Source organism: Salmo salar, chromosome ssa11, assembly GCF_905237065.1.
Source record: "Salmo salar chromosome ssa11, Ssal_v3.1, whole genome shotgun sequence".
NCBI lineage: Eukaryota > Metazoa > Chordata > Actinopteri > Salmoniformes > Salmonidae > Salmo > Salmo salar.
Genome location: NC_059452.1, coordinates 16,437,101 through 16,461,419, shown reverse-complemented (window position 1 = coordinate 16,461,419; position 24,319 = coordinate 16,437,101). Strand labels below are relative to the sequence as shown.

The 24,319-nt window shown below is 43.9% G+C and overlaps 1 protein-coding gene across 1 annotated transcript; it reads left to right on the top strand.

Moving 5' to 3' along the window:
• The first annotated feature begins 213 nt into the window (after nt 1-213).
• On the top strand, nt 214-24,319 carry LOC106562143 (lysyl oxidase homolog 1). The gene is made up of 7 exons (XM_014126789.2): nt 214-1,755; nt 9,566-9,674; nt 10,856-10,993; nt 16,623-16,779; nt 17,072-17,167; nt 18,814-18,929; nt 22,528-24,319. The coding sequence occupies exons 1-7, from the start codon at nt 648-650 to the stop codon at nt 22,532-22,534; spliced, it is 1,731 nt and encodes a 576-aa protein (XP_013982264.1). The 5' UTR covers nt 214-647; the 3' UTR covers nt 22,535-24,319.

Here is a 24,319-nt window from a genome sequence, read left to right as displayed (position 1 = left end):
GATGATAAAAGAATTTGGGCAATGGAAAGTGAGCCTCGATATAAATCTGAGTGCCTTTGCAGATGGTGATGTTGACTCTGGAAGCCTTACAGAGCGAGTTCTGGCTCCAGCAGTCAGTCCAGGAAACCACTCTAGCACTAGGGCCATGTGGGACCTCTCCTTTAAAAAAAAAAGAAGTTGAGAGTGCTTTTTTTCACAGCCCATTGTAAGCAATCAGAGAAGCAAATAGAAGGTTGCAGTGGAGGCGCACACGCAGGCACTCCTCTCCAGAAGGCTGAGTGAGAGCAATGCTCAGTCAACTGACAGTCACAGCGCAGCTAGACAGCCAGGAAGACAGGGCATTCTCTCACAGCACTAACAGACACTAGCACCACCAGCGGGGCCTCTGAAGCCTACTCCCCCCCTCCCGGATATGACTGCTCCTGGACACAGACTGATCCTTAGCCTCTCTAGCCAGCTGTAAGGAGCAGCGAATGGACAGAACCACTGGCATATCCTCCTGCTATCCTCTCCACACCCCCACCACGCGCTTCTCCATACCCCCAGAAGAGGATTCATGCTGTGTTGACATAGGCTACAGGTGGTTGGTCGTGTTTGAGTGGCTGTTCGTTGTTTTCTCTGTGTGGTGGTGAGTTGTGGTTAGTGTCATGATGATGCTGCCTCTTGTTGTGACGAGCTTGGTATGTGTACTACTGGGCTCCGGATGGGCCCAGGCCCAGGACCAGGCTGTGGGGCAGGATGGCGCTGCCACCCCCTGGAGACAAATGATCCAGTGGGAGAACAACGGCCGGAGGTTCAGCCTCCTCAACAGTGGAGCTGAGTACGTCCCTGCTGGAGCACAGGACCAGGAGAGAAGTCACAGAGTGGTGGTGGCCGACTCTCGCCCCCGAACCCCCCGCAGACCACAAGGTGGGAATGTACGCAGGCAGGCCCCCTCCAGGGGAGGCTCGGAGACCGTGAGAGGACAGGCCAGACATCCATTTGGCTTCGGACAGGTGCCCGACAACTGGCGCCAGGGCTCAGTGGGGACAGGCTCCACCAGCCCCCGCTTCAGGCCATCCACTGGGTCCTCTTCGTCATCCTCATCATCCTTCTCATCTTCCTACAACGTCCCTGTCCAACCCTACCCGCAATACCCCTTCCCTCAGCAGCCCTACCCCCTGCCCTATGATCCTAGTGTGGTGGAGGGAGCAGGTCGGGGCTACGCGGAGCCACCCTTCCAAAGGGCCACAGGTGGAGGCTATGGTGCTGGTGGTGGAGGATATGGTGCTGGTGGTAGAGGATATGTTGGTGTCGGTGGAGGATACACTGGAGTCGGATATGGAACTGGTGCTGGTCTGGCACCTGTGGTTCCACGCTCCCCACAGGACTATGGTGAGGATGGCTACCGTTACTACCAGTCCTATGGCTACGGGCCCAACCCTGCCGTGCCTGCCATGCCTGCTGTGCCAGCACGGGCTGCCCAGCCACCCTTTTCAGATGGCCTGGACCGCAGATACACACACAGCCTCTACAATGGAGGAGAAGATCCTGCTGCCGTTGCCGACACAGTGCCCGCTGCACCGGACAGGACAGTGGCTGGCGCTCAGCCTCCAGTACGAAGCCCCCAGTACGAGCAGTTCCCCCCGTTCGGTAGGCCCCAGGCGCAGCCACAGCCTCCCTTCCTCCAGCCTGTGGTGCCAGGAAGAAACCCCAACACGGCCGTAGAGAACCCCAGTGTCAACGTCGGGAGTGTCTACCGGCCGGAACAGAGAGGTACGCGCAATTAACATGCACAAAGTCATTCAGTTCAACGTCTTATGTCTTATAACAAAGCCAGCTCTTTGTCCACTGTCCAACCAAATGTTTTAAATCATCAGAACGTACAGTATTTCGTTTTGAGAGTATGAAAGCTTATCTGTATGTGGTCTTAAAGAAACTAGAGAGATTTGTCATCTTCTATTTAGTCAACTTTATAGTCTGCTTGATGTGAGCATTACAAGACAGTCATGCGAACCACAAAGGAACCACCAGATCCTAATGGTAGTGCACATGTGAAGTGGATGATGCACTTGTGGGGTCACATCCAAGCTTTTCCTCAGTTGAAGGAGAGAAAACAAGAAGGGAATGTGGCTCCTCTCCTCTGCTCCTCTGCTATTTCCTGACAGCGGTGGACAGTGTGGGCCCAGGGGGAGCAGAAACCTTACCACCTGTCTCCCCAGCTATGTGCCTCTGCAGCTGGAGAAGTACACTGTTTTCTAGAGGTCTTTCATTTCACATCTCTCAGGCCCAAACACAGTACATGGAAATCTCTTTTTAAATAACCAGAATAGCATTGCTATTTACTGGCTCAAGTCTTTCAATTATAATTTGCCAAACGAAAGCAAACTCTACTGAAGGACGGTTAATCTTTCCCCCCCACTCACAGGGGTTATTGAAACCAGGTGTTGAGAAAGGCCTGCCAATGTGGTGAGCGCACACACAGGGCTCACTGTGCCATAGCTTGGGGAGTAATAGTCTGCTGAAAATGGCTTGGCTCTTGGGGAGATCTGGGTGTAGAACCTGGGAATAGAGGTGACCTCGGTGCTGGGGCTGGCTGGAGGAGGGTGACTGGGCCCTGGGTGAGCGGGATGGGAGAGAGGGGGGTGCTGCCTGTACCACTCCCAGAGAGAGAGAGAGAGGAGGAGGGGGGAACGGAGAAGTGGAAAGTCCCTGTTTCACATGGTCCATTGCCTCAGGAAATCAAACAAATATTTAGTATGAGCTAGGGTGAAGAGGGAGGGAGGGAGGGAGCATCAATGAGCTGCTCTTGGACATGCAGCGGCCAAGCCAAAAGGCCCAGGAGTCATTTTGTAATTCAAAACACACCATTTCTTGAAAGCCAAGGGTAATTGATAGACTCTGAGAGCCAATCACAGGGCCGGGTTAGGGAGTATGGCGAGGGTAAGGGGTGGACACCGACTTTATTATTGGAGCCCAAAGTTAGCAATGTGGAAAACATTTATTTAGAGTAACTGATGCCGTGTGGCAAAAAGTGACGCAATCGCCAACACGTGTGTGGGACCTTTCTCTGTTCTCGCTGCTTGGAGCCTCCATGGCCTGAGGGGCTGGGACATCAGATGGGAAACTCTCCTCTGGTTGGGAGCATGGAAGATTGACTTACACATATCTCTATTCCTCTGCCTGGCCAGGCTGTGCATGAGGCTCTTTTTAATGCCATGTGCTTCAGTTCCATAACTCAGTCTCACTCATTAAGACACTGGAATGTGGAAGCATTCTTCTCTGTCCTAGAAGCAGCCAACATGTGTGCAGATGCCTCAGCTTTCTCACACGCCATTTAATCAATGTGATAGAAGTTCTTCCAGTGGGCTGACAGTCAATAGAAGCAAAGGCAGGCTGCAAGGGATCCAATTTAACTGACATACCTTCAAATGTGGAGACCGGTTCGCTTTGTTCCCACTTAAATGAATAGGACTCAAATCAAAGACAGATTAGATACAGAAGTATTGAGGGTCACATTTTATTTGGATAGTCTGGCTAGTCCATCTGTAGATGCTCTACAGATGGTCATACTATCAACAAACTATCTGTTGATAAGCAACTGCTTGCTTAGGTTACAGTTAGGGTTAGGTTTAGAATAAGGGTTAGGGCTAGAGTTAGGGTAAGGGTTAAGTTTAGGATTAGGGTTAGGGTTAATAGATAGTCAGTTGAAATGTTAGTGATAGTCTATAGAGCATCTACACATGGACTATCCAAAGTCCGCTGGGCACAGACATCAGTTCAATGTCTAGTTTTGATTTATATTTGGTTGAGTTGTCAACTAACATGAAACAACGTTGATTCAACCAGTTTTTGCCCAGTGGGAAGTGTTAATGTATTGACTTGTCAATAGAGGTAAGTACTAACTTGTCTTGTTTATTGCCAAATGTCCTTAATGGGAACAAGATAAATGAGGGATGTGGAAAGAGCCTGTGTTGGTGTGTTGCAATAGGCTCGGACTTGTCTTGTTCACGTAGTGCTGTGACTGCAACCGTCACAGGCTATTATATAGTGCAATATTTGTATTGCACTCTATTCTCTCACCACTCTTAAGCTCTCACGTATTCTCACATGCACCCACTATAATGAAAGAGCTGTTCTCAAAAAATAAATTACATGCCATTGACTTTGTAAAAGGGATGTGTTTGCATGTTGTGTATTGTACACTTTCAGGGAAAGACATTATTAAAGAGCTGGCAAAATCCAACACCTTTTCTCTAGTCCCCCACTTAGAATATGATACAGTATGTACAGCCTTGTCAAATGCTTTCGAGGGCTGATCAGCCTTTGGTTCAGACACACTTTATCCCTCTGAAAAATACCCAATTTCCAGTTTCCGGAGATTAGGGGGCTAAAGAACAAAGGCTTTGCCGAAAGAAGAGGGAGCCGAGTCCGCTGCTGGATGGAAAACCTCTGCATTTCACACAGGCCTTACAGTGTTTACATGGTCTGCCCCGGGAAGCTTCCCGTGGCCTGTAAGTCTGCTTCAGAGAGAGATGACAAATAGGATGTGTACACAGTGCTGGGAAAGACAGAACCCTCACTTGAACCTGTGTCTAAACTGGGGTAGGCTCACCTGGACGTTAAACAGGCAGAGGAGATAGGAAGCTTTCTCTGTAGAATTCCTATAAACAAACTGTATCCAAGGCCTGCTGTAAACAACAGTGATGCCAGAGTGGGAATAGAAAAGCACAACGCTAAATATCATATCCCCATATGCCTTCGGTTGTTTTACTGTTTTGTCAATTTTGCTGGAACCAAAATTAAGCAGATGGTAGTTTTTGAATGGTACCAGAGGTCAAAACTTGGGATAGACTTTATGTTGCTCCAACTGGTTCACATTTAAGTGGATGTCTGGCCTTTGAGGTTGAGGTAAAGGGGGAGGGAAGGGGGTGGTGATAAGGTATCCCAGTGACCCTTTCTGGCATGCCCTTTACTGGAAATGGGACACACATTAGCTCTGACAACTCAGGCCTGCTTTTTTATTTATTCTTCTGTTTCTCTGACAGAGTCGGTTGCTGGCCCAGTTTAGGAACAGCGGGGTGTGAGATCATTGTTGTTTTACCTTAGCATGCTGCTCTGTCTCTCTTTCTCTCTCTGTCTTTCTCCCTCCATCTCGCTCATTTTCTTGCATTAATGTGAAATATCTTTCAATTTTTGATTACTAGGAGCCTACGACAAATATGAAATATAAACGTTGGCTACTGTAGCAGAACAGAATTGCAAGTCTAGTTGATGAAGTTGATTCTCCTAATGCTTAGCATTATCCCCTCCAGATAAGAATAGTCTGAATGTATTTTTCATGCCAAAGGTTAACATGGAATGACAGGTTCAAATTAGGATTAGTGTCATGAAACATCACATCATATAAGGAGGCCCCAGCGTTTTAGCATAATTATCTCCCTGTGTGTACCAACCATGTTTTCACTTTCACATTCAGGTTTTGAGGGAAGAATTTTTTAAAGAATGAATGACTCATTCATGTATACTCCATTTAATTTTTCTTGGCATGATTAGCTTTTTTGTATACACTAAGATCAGAATCTATAATGACCTGTAGGGAGGGAGTACTAATCCTGCTGAGATGATCATCTGGAATGTACTGTAGTTAGTGATTCCTGACTACTGACCACAGGGCCCACCTATCTGAATGCGCCACCATATGTAACTTGTGGTCATAACTCTACACTAAATCTTCGGTCCCTGTTTAAATGACGTTCAGCTTCTAAAGGCTTCATAAAGCCTTCATAAGCGCTACATAAAATGATCACCATTGTCAACTGTGACATAACCCACTATGTCGAATATGATGTAATCATGCTTTATAAAGGGTGACATGTTGTGCTGAAGGATGGCATACACTCTAAAGTGATGTCATGTTATTGACATTACACCTAATCTCATTCCCTGTGTTTAACACTTTTTTGGTTACTACGTGATTCCATATGAGTTATTTCATAGTTTTGATGTCTTAAATATTACTATTACTATTGCTATTATTCGACAATGTAAAAAATAGTACAAATAAATAGAAACCCTTGAATGAGTAGGTGTGTCCAAACTTTTGACTGGTACTGTATATATATATATATATATATATATATATATATATATATATATATATATATATATATATATATATATTTATTTACAAAAAAATATATGGGGGAATGGAAATGATGCAGACAATTACATTGATGGAAGCCACAATCTATCTGCAATATTAAAGATGACTTACCCTCTAAAATCATAATTTGCACATGTCATGTAGCCTAGCCCATAGGCCTTTATGTTTTGTATCACAAGGTTTGAATCACAACTAAAGTGGCCAAATAACTTCTTAAAATGAAGCCCATTAATTTGCTTTATAACCGGTGTAGAGCCTAACTGGCATAGGCTGCGCGTGAGTTTCAAGTTTGGGGAAGATAACTTTCACTATAAAAATGCAATAGAATAGGTCAACTTTTGTACTATGGGAGATAGTAGATTGACATAGGCTAGTGCTTCTGCTGTTTGTTAGGCCTACTCATCTTGTTGGCTGACGAAAAGTAAATGTGGACAGTTATTCCAATATGTGCCTCGGAATTCGATAAGAACGATGCGTCCCCGATGTCTCCCCGACGTTGCGTCCCCGATGTGTCTGTCTTCACTTGTAGCCTACAGGCACTGAGATGCCTGTGAGAAGGAACAGATCATGTGACAGGCATTGTTTAATAATATTTGAGATATCTGAGAGGACCATGGAAGTGAGAGGTGCTTCGAAGCATGCAGCCGGGAGAAGGGAATTATAATGATTATATTCAGCCCAAGGGTACAACGGCCACTGGCCACAAAAGACCTGGATGTTTTTAGGGGGCATTACAGCCACACAAGGGGGATGCCGCCAGGAAATTTGAGGCATTATCAAGTGCTTGTAAAATTGTGAATGAGAGACTGATGAAGTGTTTGCAGCCTGCGCAAGAAACAAACTAGAGCTCATGCCATTCATCATCAAAGTCGCATCTTGCAGTCTTAGAATGCATTAAAAATCTAAACATATAGGTCTCCCGAGTGGCACAGCGGTCTAAGGCACTGCATCGCACTACAGACCCAGGTTCGATCCTGGGCTGTATCACAACCGGCCGTGATGGGAGTCCCATAGGGCGGCGCACAATAGGCCCAGCGTCGTCCGGGTTAGGAGAGAATTTGGCCGGGGGGGCTTTACTTGGCTCAATTCGCTCTAGCAACTCCTTGTGGCGGGCCGGGCACTTGCAGGCTGACCCTGATCGTCAGTTGTTTCCTCCGACACGTTGGTGCGGCTGGGTTAAGCTGGCGGGTGTTAGGAAGCTCGGTTTGGCGGGTCATGTTTTGGAGGACGCATGACTCGAGCTTCGCCTCCCGAGCCTGTTGGGGCATTGCAGCGATGAGAGGAGAAAAAGGGGGTAAAATACAAAAGAAATTCTAACATATAGCCCAATGTTTGTATCACAACTAAAGTTGCATAAATAACTCTAAATGAAGCATATAGAAGGACCTGTTTCTTTGTTAACCGCTCAACACAGAATAGCCGCATGTGTGTAGTCCCTCAGAAATCATTTGGAGAAAATATCCTATTGCTGTTCACTCGGCAGCAGAAGTGGGCATTTGAACTCATAATATGATCAGTGTCTTGTCGGCAACACTAAAAAAGTACTTCCATGTCACGGAATTTCAGAAATGTTTTAAATAAAAGTACCCAACGTAATAGTAGAAAAGTGTCAATAACCATTAACGATATATGAAAAATAATTGTCTAAACATTAACAATGATTCTAATTTGTTCATATTTAAGTGACATTTGCATTAAATTTGGGTTTTAAAACATGTTCCAATGTCAAATAAATGCCTCTAATTCGAATCACTGTATATGGAATACATATTGGCTTAGAGCAAAAAGTATTCTGCGTGCCGGAGTAAAAGTATTGTAGGGTCTCCTGAATGTATCGATGGTGTCATTTCATGGGGCTCTGAATAATACGGTGTTGCTGGCCTTTTACTCAACTAATTCCATTGGCGGCCAAATCTGTCACATCCTGACCAGTTTAGGGATTATTTGCTATTGTAGTTTGGTCAGGACGTGGCAGAGGGTATTTTGTTTATGTGTTTCGGGGTGATGGTTTATTTAGTAGGGTGTTAGATTTATTATTTCCGGGTTTTGGTTTATGTTCTATGTTTTGTATTTCTATGTTCTTTCTGGTTTGTGGTATTTCTATGTGTAGGTTAATGGGGGGTTGGACTCTCAGTTGGAGGCAGGTGCTTTCTCGTTGCCTCTGATTGAGAGTCCTATATATGGGTAATTGTTTGGTGTAGTGTGGTGGGAGATTGTTTCTTGTTTTGCCTGTGTGAGCCTGACAAGACTGTTTTGTTGTTCGTGCGTTCTTCGTTTTGTTATTTTGGTGTTCTCTTTATTTAAAATAAAAACAAGATGAGCATCCACATTCCTGCTGCATTTTGGTCCTCTATTCCCGACGACAGCCGTTAAAAAATCACATTACATATGTGCTTACTGCACAACAGAAAACCTGCTAGCCAAACAACACTCAAAAGTTTCTTAGATTTTTTCCAGACCTCAAAAGTCATCCCCTAATGTGGTTTAAGCATTGTTGTGAACACAGAAAATCCAATTTGGTTGTTTTTCTATAAAAAAACTGTGAAAAAACTGGGGTAAACCAGAAAAAATGGGGGAAATCCAAAACCTGGAAAAACAAAAACAAATATTTTTTAAAGGCCCTACCAACGTGTTTTGCACATTAGAGCGTGTGTCCTTCTGCAGCACAGCATTTTGGGGAAAGTTGAGTTCAGGTCCAATATTGACTATGCACCCAAGAGGGAAAGAGGTTGGGCCATCCTGGAAATGTTTTATTGAATTAATATATAACATTTAGCAGACGCTTTTATCCAAAGCGACTTACAGTCATGCGTGAATAAATGTTTACGTATGGGTGGTCCTGGGAATCAAACCCAACATCCTGCATTGCAATTCTCTACCAAGATGTATGACAGGTTTATAAATGCTTTGTGAAGCCTCAGTTTAATATGATTTATAAGGCCTTTATTAAGTGGTGCTTATAGCACCCTTTATAAAGCACAAGGTTATGTCATATTTGACAGTGGGTTATGTCACATTTGACATTGGTGGTTATGTCACGCAGTTATGGCACATTTATGAAGCATTTATAAAGCATGAAATACGATTATAAATTATTTGTAACACATGTATGTAGTGTTTAGGAAGGCTTTATAAGCTGCACGTCATTAAAAGCGGGAACTTCTACTGCATCTGTATCAAAGTCCTTACTATAACACAACGCAGGGGAATGAAATATAGCTGATAAACAGGTGTAAAACTGTGCTGTTTTATTTGAGGAATGACCTCACTGGTCGGTGCACCACAGCAATACTCTATATTCTGTCAAGGGAGGAAGCAGACCTGTAAAAGTTGACATTGGCATCAAGGTATTGATACTAACATGATTGAATCAATTGCTGTTGAAGGACACTATGTGTTGAGCCAAGTGTATTGTTCTAGGTTTGCCAGACCTGGTTCCTGATCCCAACTATGTGCAGGCCTCCACGTATATCCAGAGGGCTCACATGTACTCTCTCCGCTGTGCTGCCGAGGAGAAATGCTTGGCAAGGTAAGAGACCATTTTAAACCTTTCAAGTGTTTTAATAAGTGTCTGTATTTGCTTTGGATGAGGAGAACATACATAGTGTTGTTAGTAGTCACTCTGCACACTTTAATGGCATGAAAGATTACCACCAGTTTTTGTAAGCCAGTATACACATGCTGATGGACAATCAGTCTCCTCCAGTTAGAGCAGATTGAAAGATTCCATGTGCCTATCGGTGAATATTAGCATATAATGTCTCAGCTCCAGACTGTTTTATCTACCTGCTTAGTAAATGTACTCCTTATCTAAGCTGCAGTATATAACGTTTGGAACCCAGTTCACAGTGCAACATCAATAACCTGAAATCTGGTCACCTAGGCCTGTCACTAAGGCTGCATTTATGCAATTCGGATATGTTGCCACTAATTGGTCTTTTGACCAATCAGAGCATGTCTTTTGCCAATAATTGGTTAAAAGATCAGATTTGGGCTGCCTGTGTAAATGCAGCCTAAGGCTTGCCTATGTTACCTGGACTGTCAGTAAATGGTTCTCTGAGTGGTTTGGTCTGCAGTCGCAGCACACATAATGGGCCTCTGACTTTGGCCCCAGGGTTAGATGGGTACGGTACAATTGCCCAGGCTGCAGAGCATTTAAATGATGCCGATGAACTTTGTTGTTCCACTGGCTCTCCTGTTTGCCCTCCTTCCTGTCTCAAGTACAGCCATTCCTCGAAGCCCTCTCATATCCTGTCTGTGTTATCACCAATCATGGACAGATAGCCTTGTATAATGTGCTATACACTCCAATGTCAACAACAGCCATAAGATGAATTACAAAGATTTTTACTGATACTTTGGAATGCATGTTATTATTAAAACAATTCAAAAAAAAATGTGTTCATACTGGACTTCTCTACACAGTGTATGCCCGTCCACTTCAAAGCTTTTCTTGCTACAAGACTGAAAACGTGTGCAGTATGCTATGGAGATTAATCACAGTAATCTGTAGTGTGAATTATTTATTTAACATATTTTTTCCCTCCAGCTTTTCCAGGCCCGCTCAATTCTGTCTTGTTGCAGGAACACATTGTGAGCCTGAGGTATCAGAAACTCACCGGGACAACCCTTGGGAGACGTGTTCGCTGTAGCCATCTGTACTTCCCTTCACTCACTGCTATTCCATACTTTGGGTTTGTCTCCCCACAGCACTGCCTACAGCGCTGAGACTACAGACTATGACGTCAGAGTCCTGCTTCGCTTCCCACAGAGGGTTAAGAACCAGGGGACGGCTGACTTCATGCCCAACCGACCCCGACACACCTGGGAGTGGCACAGCTGCCATCAGTGAGTAACCAGTGTTTCCCCAATCCCATACAGTATATGCTATGGGTTTATGATACTCAAATGTTTATGTTTCCCTGCATTAAAGTCCCAGGCCACTAGGAGCGCCGCCTATGGATGAGCGTTTTCCTATTTGCTTATGGCCGTATACAGCTCATTGAGTGCGGTCTTAGTGCCAGCATCAGTTTGTGGTGGTCTATAGACAGCTACGAAGAATATAGATGAAAACTCTCTAGGTAGATAGTGTGGTCTACAGCTTATCATGAGATACTCTACCTCAGGCGAGCAAAACCTCGATACTTCCTTAGATATCGTGCACCAGCTGTTGTTTACAACTATACATAGAGCGCCACCCCTTGTCTTACCAGAGGCTGCTGTTCTATCCTGCCGGTACAGTGTATAACCCGCCAGCTGTATGTTATTTATGTCGTCGTTCCGCCACAACTCAGTGAAACACAAGATATTACAGGTTTTAATGTCTCGTTGGTAGGATATACGTGCTTCTAGTTCGTCCATTTTATTATCCAGCGATTGTACGTTGGCTAATAGTACAGATGGCAAAGGCAGATTAGCCCTTTTGTCACTGGATCCTCACAAGGCACCCCGATCTCCTTCTGTGAAACCTCAGTCTCTTTCTCCTGCAAATGATGGGGATGAGGGCCTGTTCGGGTGTCTGGAGTAAATCCCTCTCGTCCAGCACATTAAAGAAAAATTACTTGTCCAATTCAAGGTGAGTAATCGCTGTTCTGATGTCTAGAAGCTCTTTTTGGTCATATGAGACAGAAGCAGCAACATTATGTACAATTAAGTTACAAACAATGTGAAAAAACAAACAAAATAGCATGGTTGGTTAAGAGCCCATTGTACACAACCTTGCTATGCTAAAAACGGTAAGATCCTTGCTCTACAGGGTTAATCAGATTTGCTGTTTCATGTGACATTTAAAGTTGGCTGTTTAGCTCATTCGTTTTGTATTAGTTTGGTTAGCTGAGGTCAGTGCGTTCACATTTGCTCTTTTTGGTGAAATCATGACTTTACTTAATACAGTATGTCATGACATCACTGATATCTTTGGACACCCTCTGCCCTGCCCTTCCTCTATGACCTTGCATTCCACAACGGTTTTATTGTTCACAGTATGTCTGTGTTCCTTGGGTTTGTGCAACAAGTTTCAGGCTGTACTTACTGTCCTCAGCTCTATGGAATGTTGACTGCCCATTAGCAGATTGGAAATGTTGCCTGGTGACATCACTGTTCGTTTATACATTGGTTTCCAGGGCGGGAGTTAGCCAATGCAACAGCTCGATTTGACTGGCCAATGGAAATGGAATAGAATCCATAAATGTTCCTGTCAATCTGTGCCCTGGCATCATAGGCCTGGTGCCTGGTATTAAATGATGACATGGATTTGCGTTAGTGGAACAGCACAGAACACAGTAACAAGTGTGCTTGTTTTGAGAAAAGAACAACTCTTTGCCAAGTCAACTTCACTCTCCTATGTTTTGCCCCCAATGGAATATTTGAATACAATGAGTAGTCAGTATATGACCCCTTAAACCATCCATATTTTAATGTGTGTGTTGAGCAAATGTTATACAGTACAGAAAGTTTAGGATAAAACCTTAGAATCAGTGTTTTATGGAGACAAACAGATAGCATGAACTCTGTTTAATTTAAATACAGTGTGCATCATTAGATTCAGATTTCTCTATAAAAAATTATGTACATCTCAATATAACATTTCTGTCCATTTACACAATAGAGTGATCAATAATGATCAAACAGTACAATAGATGTACACAGTTAAAATCCGGATGATGTACAGTGCCTTCAGAAAGTATTCAGACCCCTTGACTTTTTTCACATTTTGTTACGTTACAGCATCATCCTAAAATAGATGTTTTTCTTCATCAATCTACACAAAATCTACACACAATACCCCATAATGACAAAGCAAAAACATTTTTTTTTTTAATGTTTACTAATTTATAAAAAATAATAATAATAAGAAATATCACATTTACATAAGTATTTAGACCCTTTAATCAGTACTTTGTTGAAGCACCTTTGGCAGCGATTACAGCCTCAAGTCTTCTTGGGTAAGACACTACAAGCATGGCACACCTGTATTTGGGGAGTTTCTCCCATTCTTCTCTGCAGATCCTTTCAAGCTCTGTCAGGTTGGATGGGGAGCATTGTTGCACAGCTATTTTCAGGTCTCCCCAGACATGTTCAATCGGGTTCAAGTCCGGTCTCTTGCTGGGCATTCAGAGACTTGTCCCAAAGCCACTCCTGTGTTGTCTTGGCTGTGTGCCTAGGGTCGTTGTCCTGTTGGAAGGTGAACCTTCGCCCCAGTCTGAGGTCCTGAGTGCACTGGAGCAGGTTTTCATCAAGGATCTCGCTGTACTTTGCTCCGTTCATCTTTCCCTCGATCCTGACTAGTCTCACAGTTCCTGCCCCTGAAAAACACGCCCACAGCATGATGCTGCCACTACCACGCGTCACCGTAGGGATGGTGCCAGGTTTCCTCCCAGACGTGACACTTGGCATTCAGGCCAAAGAGTTGAATCTTGTTTTCATCAGACCAGAGAATCTTATTTCTCATGGTCTGAGAGTCTTTAGGTGCCTTTTGGCAAACTCCAAGCTTGCTGTCATGTGCCTTTTACTGAGGAGTGGCTTCTGTCTGGCCACACTACCATAAAGGCCTGATTAGTGGAGTGCTGCAGACATGGTCGTCCTTCTGGAAGGTTCTCCCATCTTCACAGAGGAACTCTACCCTTCCCCAGATCTGTGCCTCGACACAATCCGACCTCATGACTTGGTATTTACTCTGACATGCACTGTCAACTGTGGGACCTTACATAGGCAGGTGTGTGCCTTTCCAAATCATGTCCAATCAATTCAATTTACCACAGGTGGACTCCAATCAAGTTGTAGAAACATCTCAAGGATGATCAATGGAAACAGGATGCACCTGAGCTCAATTTCGAGTCTCATAGCAAAGGGTCTGAAGACTTATGTAAATAGGGTATTTCTATTTTTTATTTTTTATAAATTTGCAAACATTTCTAAAAACCTGTTTTCACTTTGGCATGATGGGGTATTGTGTGTTGATTTTTTATTTTTTTTAATCCATTTTAGAATGAGGCTGTAACGTGACAAAATGTGGAAAAACTCAAGGAGTCTGAATACTTTCCAAAGGCACTGTACATGCAGATATTCAGATTATGCTCCTCTTTTCTTCTCTTTATTTTTATGTAGCACAAGCATTACCTCTAAGGTCAAAGGCCATGGCTACTGTTTGCCCAGGTGTTATGTGATACATTTCTGGGCTTCCTGTAATCTGGTTGGACTGTATGGAATGCAAACACCATCCACTAAATATTTCCCCCCCTTCTTCTGCCTGGCCTCCTGGAAGTCTTTGTATTGCATTTTAACACAACTGGAAAATTACTCGTAGGCATAAAGTGCAAAGTGGGATTGGAATGTTTTGTATGTTAGGATTACAAGCCAGTCTTATTCCAGCCTTCTCTCTGTGTCCTTCCAAAAGTGAAATCTCTCTAGTTGACATAGTCACAAGGGGAGATCCAGGATTCCAAGACGAGGGAAAAGGCCCTCCAGTCCAGACAGCTCTAGGCCCAGTGTCTCCCTGTCTGTCCCACTCTCACAGAGAGATAACAATCTCAAGGCTTCCATCTAAATAAACGTCTATCGTGGGAACAAAAATAATGGCCATATTTCAAACCCCCATTGCACTGAACACCCACCTCCAAACCCCAGCCCATAGACACATACACACAAACACACACACACACACCCACTCACACAAATACACACACACCACATACAGAGGGTGTTTTGCAGAGAGCTGCCCCCTTAGGATACCCAGTGTACAGCCCTTTCAATTCCTCTGTGTTTACAGATTCCCTGTGTAGTCGGTGCAGATTCCCCCTTAGAGAATCACATGGTGTAGCTTTAAGCCTGCGGAAACACACTGTTCCTCACCTGAGAGGAGCTGTTTACCATCTCCAACTGCTATGGAACGAATTACTTCTTCCATTTGTCACCTCCTCCATTGGTGGAAAGTACCCGTCTGCCTTTCCCTCCAAGCCTCCATTCAATCTTTTAATGACTACGCCAGTAAAAAGTTGTAGCTATGTTAAAACAGGGAGCATGAGGTAAGGAGACTGGGTTATTATTTATACAGTCTGAGTCCTACTGACTGAACCAGCTCCAGCTCTTACCACACCTGCACTACATTCACCAAAACAAACACTGACAAAATTCTTAGTGTCTGGAATCTGGAATGTGACTTTCAGTAAAAATAGCAAGAAAGGGTGATTCATTTCAATAATTAGGATTAGGATACATTTAAGTGCCTGTGAGATGAATAGGTTGACAATGCACTCCAGCTTTTCAGCCATTAGACGCTGTGTTCACAGTTCAGATGACATCTTCATAGGAAATTTAACTTGGCTGAAATACGAGGCCATTACTGGATCTGGGAATCGAGATACAATATGTTTTACATTTACCATGCTGCCATTTATTCCAAACAGCAGGAGACTGAATAAGAAAGAGGAAGCCTTCTTATTCACTGTGCAACACTGTTTCTAATGCATATTTAAAGGAATCCCCCATGTATGTCACTTGTATTCTCAACCTTACAGTGTAACAGTATCTGTCTGATTTATCTGAGTACCACAGTGTTAACAGTTAGTATGGAAAGGATATTCACAACATGCTGGTCTGCAGAGGGCAACAGTAAACAGCCAGCCCTCTCAGGTCGCTGTCTGATACTTGGCATTGGTCCACATCCCAGCTACAAGATTGTGCAAGGCTATTAGAGTAAATGATTTCAGATGGACCAGCACCAGCAGTACACTGAGATACAGAGTGGTGTAACTCATTTCACATTCTGAGGATATGATTTATTCTCATGGGTAACCAGGCTAGCAGTGGCAAAATCCAGCATTCCAACACTGTTAAAGCTGTGTAAACACACACACACATATACACAAATGCACGTACTGACACAGACGCATTCACACACACACAACATGAACACATGCTCAATCCTTCACTTATCTTGCGGTAGTGATTTAAAACTTTCCAGATTGATATAAAGTAATTAACGAGACCCCATACATCAATAGATTGTTAATGTCTTGCTTCATCAGTGCATGGTTGTAAGTATTAATTACATTCTAGTCTCCTTTGGTACGTTGGGATATGCTCAGTCAAGCTGCACCGAGTTGAAGTGTTGACAGGTGAGGGCAATGGGCTGTTCAAATAAACAAGCACATCTAATTTAAAGACTTTGGATGGTGGCCTGCAGTAAACAGTTTGCTATGTGTTGGTTTACTGATTATCATGTAATTATCCTTTATGCAAATTGAGCACGTCTCTAGTATGGGTTGTTGTACCTGTCATTAACTGAATTTAAAAATGTTAAAATTGGACTCTTCTTTGATCCCCTGCTGACCACCCTGTGCCATGCCTCCTCTCTCTCCTGCGCAACACACAGACGCTTTTTACCTGTCACAAATTCATTTGAATATGGTAAAAGTGCACATTTATTCCCCTCTCGTTGCACTACCGACCACCTATTTGCCCTTCTGTCTACCCACAGACACTACCACAGTATGGATGAGTTCAGCCACTATGACCTGCTGGAGGTCACCACAGGAAGGAAGGTGGCTGAGGGACACAAGGCCAGCTTCTGTCTGGAGGACACCACCTGTGACTTTGGTCACCTGAAGCGTTATGCCTGCACATCTCACACTCAGGTAGATACACCAGCACATCTCTCACTAAGGTAGATTTGCCAATACACTTGGCATGGCATCATTCATTTGTCCGAAGGCAAGCCGGTGTCATGGTCTTGCAGCAGGTACTGCAACAAGGTATCATCATCTGAGTTCAGCTAGCAACCACAACATGTCTCTTGTTTAACAGTTCTTCCACCCCACTCAGTCTTTCGATGAGTCAGAGATGGTGCAGGCACGTCTCTCTGGTGCTGAGCTATAAGCATAGTCTGTTAATGATCCATATGAATAACTCTCCTCTATGTTCCTCCAGGGTCTGAGTCCGGGCTGCTACGATACGTACAACGCTGATATTGATTGCCAGTGGATCGATATAACAGACATCCAACCTGGGAACTACATACTAAAGGTGAGACTAAGAGCAGAGGAAAGTTCTGACGTGTACTTGGTAATCTTCCAGGAAGGCGGCATTCCAAAGGCAACATTCCATAGGAAAAGGTGCGCCCGACCAGGTTACTGGGAAAAATGTATCTGAAAGTTTTACATTTGGAAAGTTGCCTTAAGCTATAAAACATTAAGTTTCCTAGACTGTGGCTCATACCGATCTACTCTTTTTGACTGCAATTCAGTCCCATCGCTCTCTGCCTGTCTGTGTTGACCTCAAGTGTTTCAATGAGAGACGACTCGTAAGAAGAATAAACAATTAGCCTATTCAAATGTTTCTCTGACTCCATAAAGATTATTCAAATAAACAAGCAAGCATTAAGCAACGCGTTGACATTGACTAGCAAGAATTGGTCTGAGAATTGTCTATATCAAAGGCAGGTATTTAATTAATATTGTACAATGAATGGATTCACCTACAAGCCATAAAGCTTAAGTTACAAAGCATTGCCGTGTGGTAGCAGAGAGAACAGTCTATGACTTGGGTGACTGGAGTCTTTGACAATGTTTTGGGCATGGGCTGGATACAGGATAAGAGAGAGATCAAAGGCATTTCATTCCATTTATAACATCTGAAGGTGTAACCTTTCAACCCAAAACCAACCACCATTGAGCAATCAAATAATATCAAGTTTACAGTAACCTGAACACTCCCAGGCCCAATCTCCACAGGGTGTCACAGCATTTAAATGCTTGTATGGGGGATGACAGCAATGTAAATAAGACAGAATTCCTGAGATATTTTTGCATATAGTAATTTAGAGTTCACCGTTATACAGATACAAGTATCCGCAGAGATCATACATACATATAGATAGCATCAGAGTTATCTTCAGTGAACAGTAACCACAGAGATCATACATACATATAGATAGCATCAGAGTTATCTTCAGTGAACAGTAACCACAGAGATCATACATACATATAGATAGCATCAGAGTTATCTTCAGTGAACAGTAACCACAGAGATCATACATACATATAGATAGCATCAGAGTTATCTTCAGTGAACAGTAACCACAGAGATCATACATACATATAGATAGCATCAGAGTTATCTTCAGTGAACAGTAACCACAGAGATCATACATACATATAGATAGCATCAGAGTTATTCTCAGTGAACAGTAACCACAGAGATCATACATACATATAGATAGCATCAGAGTTATTCTCAGTGAACAAGTCTCAGATAGAAACCATACGTGGATACTATAGTATTATTCTATCACATTCAATATTCGGTGCTCTGGATACTGTAACAGAGATAACAGAGATACAACCTTGGCCCCTCAGAAGGAGAAGAGCTGACTAGTCCTTGGGCCTTTGTTCCTGGACCATTTGCCATGTAACTCCAGGTGTCAGAGAGCACATAAATTAGCCTACAGCATACATATAGCTATCTTAATTCCTCATCGATTCCCCATTGACACCAACAGATGATTTAAGCAGCAATTCAAATGTTTTATTTACACATACAGAATCTCAAGTCAAGATTCTCCGTCCGGTCTCTGCCAGAATTCCACTGATAAAAGTACTGTGTAAGTTATTGTTTTATTCCTACCTGCCTAGCTGTAGTGGTATCCTCTTGTGTCCTCCTCTGCCTCTCAGCTCCAGGTCAACCCCAAGTACCTTATCTTGGAGTCTGACTTCACCAACAATGTGGTGAGGTGTAATATCCACTACACGGGACGCTTCGTCACAACAACCAACTGCAAGATATCTCAGTGAGTAGAGCAACGTCTCTTTTATGACACTAGTCAAAAGGCAAGCTCTCATTATTATGCCAAACTACCTGATATAATGTTTTTTAGGTCATTACCAAATGATTCTGTGAATCATGTTCATCAATGTCACCAAGATGAATGATTACTGACTGTTTTATACTGCCTCTCATAAGGAGCAGTAAGGCTACTGGTACTTTCAATGGGTTGATTAGGAAGTGCATTATTACACTCCGAATTACTGCTAAATCCATCTCTTTTTATGAAAGAGACTCAGCTTTAGAGCATACTTTATCTGAGCAATGAAAATGTACAAGTGAGGTGGTAAATCACCTCTAGTTCTATGGAGTATATAGGGAGTACACAGATAATTAAATGGTGAGTGGGCTAAAGCATTCAGAAAACCAGCTGACCCTTTATTTGACATTGGAATGATATAGAAACGTATAATGACAGTATATACCCTATGTGTATGTCCTAATTGTGAATAACTAACAACAAACATGTCACGCCCTGACCTTAGAGAGCCGTATTTTTTCTCTATTTTGTTAGTTCAGGGTGTGGGGTGGGGTGGGCATTCTATGCATTCTATTTCTTTGTTTTGGCCGAGTATGGTTTCCAATCAGAGGCAGCTGTCTATCGTTGTCTCTGATTGGGAATCATACTTAGGCAGCCTTTTTCCCACCTGTGTTTGTGGGTAGTTGTTTGTTTTCTGCGCTTTCGTTTTTCCCTTTTTGAGAATACAATCATGAACACTTACCATGCTGCGCTTTGTTCCACTCCTTCCGACGAAACCCGTTACAGAACTACCCACCATCACAGGACCAAGCAGTGTATCCAGGAGGTAATGGCATCCTGGTCTTATGAGGAGATTAGGAGGAGTATATCCGAGGCTTGGGATGAAATAGTGGCAGGAGAAAAGAGCCGGGAAGGAAGGTCACAGAAACCCCAATACATTTTTTGGGGGGGCACATGGAGCAGTCGGCAGCGCCGAGAAGTGAACCAGAGCCAACCCGGGAGAAGAGGGAGAATTTGGAGAAGAGAGAAATCGGAGAGTTGTTGAGTTGGTGGAGGATGCACTAATTTTTCCCAAAGGAACGTGTTGTCAGTTTGGTGCCACCTGAGTCAGCTCCCCGTACTCGTCCTGAGAAGTGTGTTGAAGTTCCGGAACAATTGATACCGGCTATACACACCAGGTCTCCAGTACGTCTCAACAGCCCGGTACGTCCTGTGCCTGCTCCTCGCATTCGCCCTGAAATGTGTATCACCAGTCTGGTACCACCTGTCCCGGCTCCACACACTAGGCCTTCAGTGCGCCTGCCCAGTCCGGTGTGTCCTGTTCCTGCTCTCCGTACTCGCCCTGAGGTGCGTGTTACCAGTCTGGCGCCACCTGTGCCAGCCCCACGCATCAGGCCTCCAGTGCGCCTTCCCAGTCCAGAGCTTCCGGCGACAGTTCCCAGTCCAGAGCTTCCGGCGACGTTTCACAGTCCAGAGCTTCCGGCGATGTTTCACAGTCCGGAACCTCCTGAGACGGCCCACAGTCCGGAACCTCTTGAGACGGCCCACAGTCCGGAACCTCTTGAGACGGCCCACAGTCCGGAACCTCCTGAGACGGCCCACAGTCCGGAACCTCCTGAGACGGCCCACAGTCCGGAACCTCTTGAGACGGCCCACAGTCCGGAACCTCTTGAGACGGCCCACAGTCCGGAACCTCTTGAGACGGCCCACAGTCCAGAACCTCCTGAGACGGCCCACAGTCCGGAACCTCCTGAGACGGCCCACAGTCCGGAACCTCCTGAGACGGCCCACAGCCCGGGAACCTCCTGAGACGGCCTACAGTCCGGGAACCTCCTGAGACGGCCTACAGTCTGGAACCTCCTGAGACGGCCTACAGTCCGGAACCTCCTGAGACGGCCTACAGTCCGGAACCTCCTGAGACGGCCTACAGTCCGGAACCTCCAGCGGCGGTCTGCAGTCCGGAGTCTCCAGCGGCGGTCTGCAGTCCGGAGTCTCCAGCGGCGGTCTGCAGTCCGGAGTCTCCAGCGGCGGTCGGCAATTCGGAGTCTCCAGCGGCGGTCGGCAGTCCGGAGTCTCCAGTGGGGGTTCCCAGTTCAGAGCCTCTGGCGATGATCCACGGTCCGGTTCCTCCGATGACGATCCACGGTCCGGTGATACAAAAGCGGAAGGATCAGCTGGCGGAGCAGGGGCTACGCCCTGAACCGGAGCCACCACCAAGATTAGATGCCCACCCGGACCCTCCCCTATAGGTTCAGGTTTGCAGCCGGGAGTCCGCACCTTTGGGGGGAGTACAGTCACGCCCTGACCTTAGAGAGCCGTGTTTTTTCTCTATTTGGTTAGGTCAGGGTGTGGGGTGGGCATTCTATGCATTCTATTTCTTTGTTTTGGCCCGAGTATGGTTTCCAATCAGAGGCAGCTGTCTATCGTTGTCTCTGATTGGGAATCATACTTAGGCAGCCTTTAGTAGTTGTTTTGTATCTGTACCTGACAGAACTGTGCGCTTTCATTTTTCGCTTTTTGAGAATAAAATCACGCTGCGCTTTGGTCCACTCCTTCCGACGAAACCCGTTACAAAACATGCTGTTTTGTTTTTTTATTGTTTTGTTTCAGTTTTCGTTTTTGTGATAGGGACAGAAAGCATGTGGGGAGGCTAGGAGACATTTGTATTGTAAAGTTTTTTTTTGTGTGTTTTTTGGGATGATTGATCAGGTTAAAGGTTAGGTTAGGTTTAAATTCTAAACTCCAGCTCAATGTGACTTGGATTTAAATGGAAAAGCGCTGAGAATGGTGCAAAAAAAATATGGTGGAAGGAAACTCACCCTCACCCATGTTTACGCCAATCCAATGCTTTTTAACTTTAGTGGTACATATAAGAAGAACAGGGGCATACTGGGACCAAAAATCGGCCCTGATATACCAGGCATTTTTTTCACTTGAGGCCCCCTCACCAGACCATTTTATTTATTTAAGGCCCCCATTATTAGCCAGATAATGATGATGATTTTGCGCAACAACAAAGTTAGACAGGCCCACTGGGCTAAAAATGCACCACCCCATCTGACATTTTGGCATGTCCGTTCCTAAAGAAGAATTATGTTAGCTACTTAGCCAAAATAAATTCCCTGTTAGCTAGTGATAGCCAATGACAGAAATGCACAAATTAGACCTATTTGAACCTTACCCATCTCCTGGCAGCATTTACCCGTCTGGTTCAGTAGCTTTAAAACACTTCAAAAGCATGAACAGAAATGGACAGAAATTCGATTTCTGTCCAAAGTTTAGGGGAAAAAATTTAACTGAACACAATTCATGATTTTTTTCTTTTCTTTTAGTTCATTTTGGTGTCAAAGACAATCGTTTTAGTTTTTCAAACAGGTTTATAAATTATTTTATTTCCGCTTCTAAGAAGTTTTTCATGATTTGTTTTCGTTTTAGCTTCAGTTTAAGTTTACTATAATTACGTTGCCTCGGTCTACAGAAAAGGCCTTTATTAAGAATGTGTGGACAGGTACACTAACCTCTCTGTCTCTCTGTGTTATGAACACCCGTCTCATTGTGTTGTTTTTCTGTGTCCATCCTGAAGGTCCTGATCGGACGTGGGAAGGCTGCCCAGCCAGGGTGAGTCCTCCAGGACAGTGCTGTTCCATTGAAATGTGAATGGAATTCATTTTGTTATTGTTGTTGCTGTTGTTTTGTTTGTGCTGTTTTTGGGTTCCTGGGCCCAGAGTGAACAAGGGTTCCAGTGGCACTGAAGAGAACATGGGGATATTTACACAAGCACACAAACTGAAAACCCATACCAAACTCAACACTCCAGTCTCCCATAGTCTCCATTGTTGTTTTCCTTCTATATTATCCATAAACTTCTCTCCCAGACCAACCCCACTGCTCGTATTTCTACTCTGACTGCCTTAATGAGGCTTTTGTCCATGAAATAGTAAACATCTTGGACATTGTGAGTACGTTACTCACAGCTGTAAGCAGAGTGGCTTGGTTTAGTTTTAAATAAGGTGTGAAATGGAGCTGGTGCTGAAATTAGTGGTCCCAGACGAGTCTGGGCTGAACTGCAATCCAACAAGTAAAAAAAATTGTGCATTCATCCATGCTGTCTGGGAGGAAGACATGGCAGCCCAGCCAGTGACTCACTAGGACCATTATAGTGTTGTTTTTCTTCTTCTCTCTGCCTCTTTGTGCCAGGTTGAAAACAATGTGATTCTCTGAGCACATCTGCATAGTGTAATATTATCGAGAGACTAGAGAGAGGGGAGAAGCCAGGTCTTGTTTGTTTGCACACGTTAGTCTCCGTCAAGTAGTCACTCAACATAAAGAGGCTGTCAGAACCCAGAGCGTTACCGCCTCTAAATACCGTCAAAGTCAGTTTTCGTCCTCGTCCTTCATTTCTGTATTTGTCTCACAAGAAAACATAAAGCTTAGTTGGCAGAACTGACATTTATTTTCAAGGAGGTGCTTTCCAGAATGAAACTTACATTGGATTTTTCTTTTTCAACTACCAACACTGGTCAGATGCCAAATAGGTTATCTGTAGCTTTGTAAGAATGCACATGACAATTAACCCACTGATGCATGGTTTTAGCTATAGAGAACTGTACTTGTTTTCATTGATTGTATTTTGAATCTTCTCTTTTTTAATGAAAGGGGCTTTAGTACTGTGTTTGAATTGTTGCTGTATTTGTGAAATTCCAGGAACTCATATATCGTTTTTTTATACGAATCCAGATCATACTTTTGATTTGTTCAAATTGAGTGTGTTGCGGCAGAGAGTGACTGTAAAGAAACTACTGTTGTAAAAACCTATCATTGTGATGCATTACACTGGTAGGTGTAGCTTGGCATTACAGACAGACAGAGTGCCGAAATGCCGCCTCTACCTACCTCTCAAAGAGTGAGCTATTGTTTCCAGTTGAGTGTACGGTTTCTATCAGACATCCCTGTGATGATGTCCCACTATGGCCTCCCACACACTCCGTTGCAGCACACGCCTACAGTAAAACACTTAAGAGAAAGGATTTAGAAACATGAACAAATGCAGAACAGGTCTAGTCTTGTATTCTGTTTATATAGCATATTACACGTTAACATTACCATTTTAACATTGTACATAGTAGTCTATCAAATGGTGTCATTGACCAACACTTCTTTGTATTCTGGTTGCTCTTGATGTTGTATGTTTACCAAGACAGGTGGAAAGTATAATTAGGAGGTTCTATTCAATCAATGGAATGACACTATTAGACTTGCGGATTATAGCAGGTATCATTAAATATATGAGTATATGTTGATTTGCTTGAGTTTTTCTGTTCTTGAACACCTGTCAAAAATGACATACCCAATAAAGACATACATTTACACCTCTA